Consider the following 5,900-nt stretch of genomic DNA (forward strand, 5'->3'; position numbering starts at 1 on the left):
TATGAGGCGTGAATATTTTAAAGAATATTTTTCCAACGACCATTTAAGGCGTAGATTTTGTAAAGAATATATTTTGAAGGACCAAAATATTAGTGGTTCTTTTTAAAGAATATTTTTTCAACAACCATATGAGGCGTGAATATTTTAAAGAATATTTTTCCAACGACCATTTAAGGCGTAGATTTTGTAAAGAATATTTTTTCTAGGAACATCTAAGGCGTACACCCATCTATGGGGTGTAAATTTTGAAATAATATTTCCAACGACCATCTATGGGGTGTATATTTTAAATAATATTTCCAACGACCATCTATGGGGTGTATATTTTAAAGGATATTTTTATGAAAATGGACATCGAAAACGCTTCTGGGCCAAATTTTTCCGGAACCTTTGTAGCTTTTCTTAAGTCCACAGTAGCCTGACTTAAATTCCATAAAAGGGAAAATAGAAAATGAAGAGGTCTACCACTTTGTGGTATGCATTTTGGAAAAGAGGATCGAAGATGTTTCTACCAAGTTTCATATACCTATCTGACTTTCTCTTTTGATAGAATATTTAGTAGTTTTTATTTTTTTAAGTTTTTATTAAGAATGATAAAAAGAAAATATAATATATTAAAATTTAAGAAATACAAATTAAAAAAAGACAACTAAAAAAACTTCATGTTATATATTATATTAATGGATTTCAATAAATTGTTTAATTAATTATTATTTTGTTCCGGTACTCAGTACATTCTAAAATAATGGGTTTTTCCTGTTGTTGTGGGCGGCATTCTTGTTGTTGCTGTGATGTTGCTTGGGGGGGATTGTTGCACAGATCTTCCTGAGAATGCAACTGATTTTCTTGTGGGTTTTCATACGGCTGTGAAGGGTGATCTTCTTGCGGGGGGTTACACTGTTGTTCTTTTTGTTGTGGATTGTTCTGTTGCTTCGGTGGGTGTTGATATTTCTGTGAGGTGTCATTTTGTTTAATGTTACGGTTTTGAGGTGCTTGTTCTTGTGGATAGGTTGATTGTTGTGGATTGTTCTGTTGCTTCGGTGGGTGTTGATATTTCTGTGAGGTGTCATTTTGTTTAATGTTACGGTTTTGAGGTGCTTGTTCTTGTGGATAGGTTGATTGTTGTGGATTGTTCTCTTCCTTCGGTGGGTTTTGATATTTCTGTGAGGTGTCATTTTGTTTAATGTTACAGTGACCAGATTTAAATCACATATAAGGGGAAAATAGGTTAGGTCCCACTGTGGGAAAAAAGATTGCCTGATGAATGACAAACATGATTTGGGCAAGAGTGTCATTCAAATGTGCTAGTGTGTACACCGCTTTACGGATAACCAATAACATTTAATTTTTTATTTGCTTATATTTTCGTTAATTAACGAAATTCGGTAAGTTAACTATTAATGTAAACTAGTAAATAAAGCCCTATCGACACATACAACAATATTATCAAAAAATGTTATTCTAATAACGTTACCTATTATACGACGGAGCGTACAAAAATATTCAACTTCCCCACTATGGCAAAATGTTGTGTACGGCCGCATTACCCACATACATCGAATCCATATCTTCAAGCGAATAATACAAACCGCAAAATAATATTTGAAAATTATTAAATGAATCCAAATAGTTTAAGTTTCCATTCGAAATTTCATATTTCTTCATTGTTTTGTTTTTATTTTCATAAAAGGAAAAAATTAAAAATGCGTTCTGTTAAAGTTGAAATTGTTCAACTTGAAATTTTGTACGTTCGACGTATGTCGGTAACATTCATATATGTAAATACATGTATTCTACTTTTGTGGTGAAAAACGTCGAACGAACTAGTTGAGTTTTAAGTAATGCCATATTATGAACAATTGGTGTTTTACTTTTATCGATATTTGTCGATAACTGCAAAAATGTTACAGAATTGCTTTATAGGTTCGGGAACCAACTATTACTATAATTTTTTTATGAAATTTACTGAACTATTCCACAAGCTCTTTTCAGTGAATCGTTCCAAAAAGTGTCCAAAAAAGGTGTGTATTTTTTAAATAAATTGTTTCAAGGAACAATAATGCCGAATTTTTATTATAGAATATTTTTCAAGGACCAATAACGGCGTGGATTTCTGAAAGAATATCTTTTCAATGACCATCTAAGGTGCGCGTTATTTAAAGAGCATTTTTTCAAGGACCATCTATGGCGTGAATTTTCTAAAGAATATCCTTTCAAGGATCATTAAAGACGTGGAATTTGTAAGGACCAAGGCGTTGATATTCTAAAGAATATTTTTTCAACAACTATCTAAGGCGTGGATATTTTAATGAATATTTTTTCAACGACTACATATGGCGTAGATGCTTTTAAGCCATGCATGTTTTGAGGCGTGTATTTTATGAAGAATATTTTTTCTAAGACCATTTAAGGCGTGCATTTATTAGAGAATATGTTTTCAAGGCCTATTAAAGGCGTGAATTTTGTAAAGAATATCTTTTCAAGGACCAAATATAGGCGTGAATTGTGTAAAGAATATGTTTCAATTGTGTAAAGAATATTGTGGATTTCTAAAACAATATCTTTTCAAGGACCATCTGAGGTGCGAATTATTTAAAGAGCATTTTTCAACGACAATCTATGGCGGTAATTTTGTAAAGAATATATTTTCAAGAATCATTAAGGACGTGGATTTTGTAAGGACCAATAAAGGTGTTGATTTTTTTTAAGAATATTTTTTCAACAACAATCTATGGCGTAGATATTTTGATGAATATTTTTTCAACGACTATATATGGTTTGGATATCTTTTCAACGACCATCTAAGTCATATTATTTTTTTCTAAGACCATCTAAGGCGTGGATTTATTAGAGAGTATCTTTTCAAGGCCCATTAAAGGCGTGGATTTTGTAAAGAATATATTTTGAAGGACCAAAATAGGAGTGGTTCTTTTTAAAGAATATTTTTTTCAACGAGAATATTTTTTCCAAAAAGTGTCCAAAAAAGGTGTGTATTTTTTAAAGAAAATTGTTTCAAGGAACAATAATGCCGAATTTTTATTATAGAATATTTTTCAACGACCAATAACGGCGTGGATTTCTGAAAGAATATCTTTTCAATGACCATCTAAGGTGCGCGTTATTTAAAGAGCATTTTTTCAAGGACCATCTATGGCGTGAATTTTCTAAAGAATATCTTTTCAAGGATCATTAAAGACGTGGAATTTGTAAGGACCAAGGCGTTGATATTCTAAAGAATATTTTTTCAACAACTATCTAAGGCGTGGATATTTTAATGAATATTTTTTCAACGACTACATATGGCGTAGATGCTTTTAAGCCATGCATGTTTTGAGGCGTGTATTTTATGAAGAATATTTTTTCTAAGACCATCTAAGGCGTGCATTTATTAGAGAATATGTTTTCAAGGCCTATTAAAGGCGTGAATTTTGTAAAGAATATCTTTTCAAGGACCAAATATAGGCGTGAATTGTGTAAAGAATATGTTTCAATTGTGTAAAGAATATTGTGGATTTCTAAAACAATATCTTTTCAAGGACCATCTGAGGTGCGAATTATTTAAAGAGCATTTTTCAACGACAATCTATGGCGGTAATTTTGTAAAGAATATATTTTCAAGAATCATTAAGGACGTGGATTTTGTAAGGACCAATAAAGGTGTTGATATTTTAAAGAATATTTTTTCAACAACAATCTAAGACGTGGATATTTTGATGAATATTTTTTCAACGACTATATATGGTGTGGATATTTTTTCAACGACCATCTAAGTCATATTATTTTTTTCTAAGACCATCTAAGGCGTGGATTTATTAGAGAGTATCTTTTCAAGGCCCATTAAAGGCGTGGATTTTGTAAAGAATATATTTTGAAGGACCAAAATAGGAGTGGTTCTTTTTAAAGATTATTTTTTTCAACGACCATATGAGGCGTGAATATTTTAAAGAATATTTTTCCAACGACCATTTAAGGCGTAGATTTTGTAAAGAATATTTTTTCTAGGAACATCTAAGGCGTACACCCATCTATGGGGTGTAAATTTTGAAATAATATTTCCAACCACCATCTATGGGGTGTAAATTTTGAAATAATATTTCCAACGACCATCTATGGGGTGTATATTTTAAAGGATATTTTTCGGAACCTTTGTAGCTTTTCTTAAGTCCACAGTAGCCTGACTTAAATTCCATAAAAGGGAAAATAGAAAATGACGAGGTCTACCACTTTGTGGTATGCATTTTGGAAAAGAGGATCGAAGATGTTTCTACCAAGTTTCATATACCTATCTGACTATTCTCTTTTAATAGAATATTTAGTAGTTTTTATTTTTTTAAGTTTTTATTAAGAATGATAAAAAGAAAATATAATATATTAAAATTTAAGAAATACAAATTAAAAAAAGACAACTAAAAAAACTTCATGTTATATATTATATTAATGGATTTCAATAAATTGTTTAATTAATTATTATTTTGTTCCGGTACTCAGTACATTCTAAAATAATGGGGTTTTCCTGTTGTTGTGGGCGGCATTCTTGTTGTTGCTGTGATGTTGCCTTGGGGGGATTGTTGCACAGATCTTCCTGAGAATGTAACTGATTTTCTTGTGGGTTTTCATACGGCTGTGAAGGGTGATCTTCTTGCGGGGGGTTACACTGTTGTTCTTTTTGTTGTGGATTGTTCTGTTGCTTCGGTGGGTGTTGATATTTCTGTGAGGTGTCATTTTGTTTAATGTTACGGTTTTGAGGTGCTTGTTCTTGTGGATAGGTTGATTGTTGGGGATTGTTCTGTTGCTTCGGTGGGTGTTGATATTTCTGTGAGGTGTCATTTTGTTTAATGTTACGGTTTTGAGGTGCTTGTTCTTGTGGATAGGTTGATTGTTGTGGATTGTTCTCTTCCTTCGGTGGGTTTTGATATTTCTGTCAGGTGTCATTTTGTTTAATGTTACAGTGACCAGATTTAAATCACATATAAGGGGAAAATAGGTTAGGTCCCACTGTGGGAAAAAAGATTGCCTGATGAATGACAAACATGATTTGGGCAAGAGTGTCATTCAAATGTGCTAGTGTGTACACCGCTTTACGGATAACCAATAACATTTAATTTTTTATTTGCTTATATTTTCGTTAATTAACGAAATTCGGTAAGTTAACTATTAATGTAAACTAGTAAATAAAGCCCTATCGACACATACAACAATATTATCAAAAAATGTTATTCTAATAACGTTACCTATTATACGACGGAGCGTACAAAAATATTCAACTTCCCCACTATGGCAAAATGTTGTGTACGGCCGCATTACCCACATACATCGAATCCATATCTTCAAGGGAATAATACAAACCGCAAAATAATATTTGAAAATTATTAAATGAATCCAAATAGTTTAAGTTTCCATTCGAAATTTCATATTTCTTCATTGTTTTGTTTTTATTTTCATAAAAGGAAAAAATTAAAAATGCGTTCTGTTAAAGTTGAAATTGTTCAACTTGAAATTTTGTACGTTCGACGTATGTCGGTAACATTCATATATGTAAATACATGTATTCTACTTTTGTGGTGAAAACGTCGAACGAACTAGTTGAGTTTTAAGTAATGCCATAATATGAACAATTGGTGTTTTACTTTTATCGATATTTGTCGATAACTGCAAAAATGTTACAGAATTGCTTTATAGGTTCGGGAACCAACTATTACTATAATTTTTTTATGAAATTTACTGAACTATTCCACAAGCTCTTTTCAGTGAATCGTTCATATGAACCATATTAGTTTTTGTTTATCGTCAACCACCATATGGCGCCATTGTTTCTGCAACGAGAATTGTTAAATCATTTTGCACAAATGGTTATGTTGCAGTATTCGGGAATTGATTATGTTCCACGCACCTCAGGAGAA

General features: G+C 31.7%; 1 protein-coding gene across 1 annotated transcript; it reads right to left on the reverse strand.

Annotated features, from left to right (window-relative positions):
• Positions 1–734: 734 nt before the first annotated feature.
• LOC133327181 (activating signal cointegrator 1 complex subunit 2 homolog) lies at positions 735–4,918 on the reverse strand (the record flags this gene model as incomplete). Its single annotated transcript, XM_061535747.1, has 3 exons — positions 735–1,161; positions 1,552–1,568; positions 4,492–4,918. Coding segments are annotated over 3 exons (871 nt in total), but the record flags the coding sequence as incomplete, so codon positions are not given.
• Positions 4,919–5,900: the final 982 nt, after the last annotated feature.

The sequence above is a fragment of the Musca vetustissima genome, unplaced genomic scaffold, assembly GCF_032173495.1.
Source record: "Musca vetustissima isolate MV318-11 ecotype Yass unplaced genomic scaffold, APGP_CSIRO_Mvet_v1 utg542284, whole genome shotgun sequence".
Lineage (NCBI taxonomy): Eukaryota > Metazoa > Arthropoda > Insecta > Diptera > Muscidae > Musca > Musca vetustissima.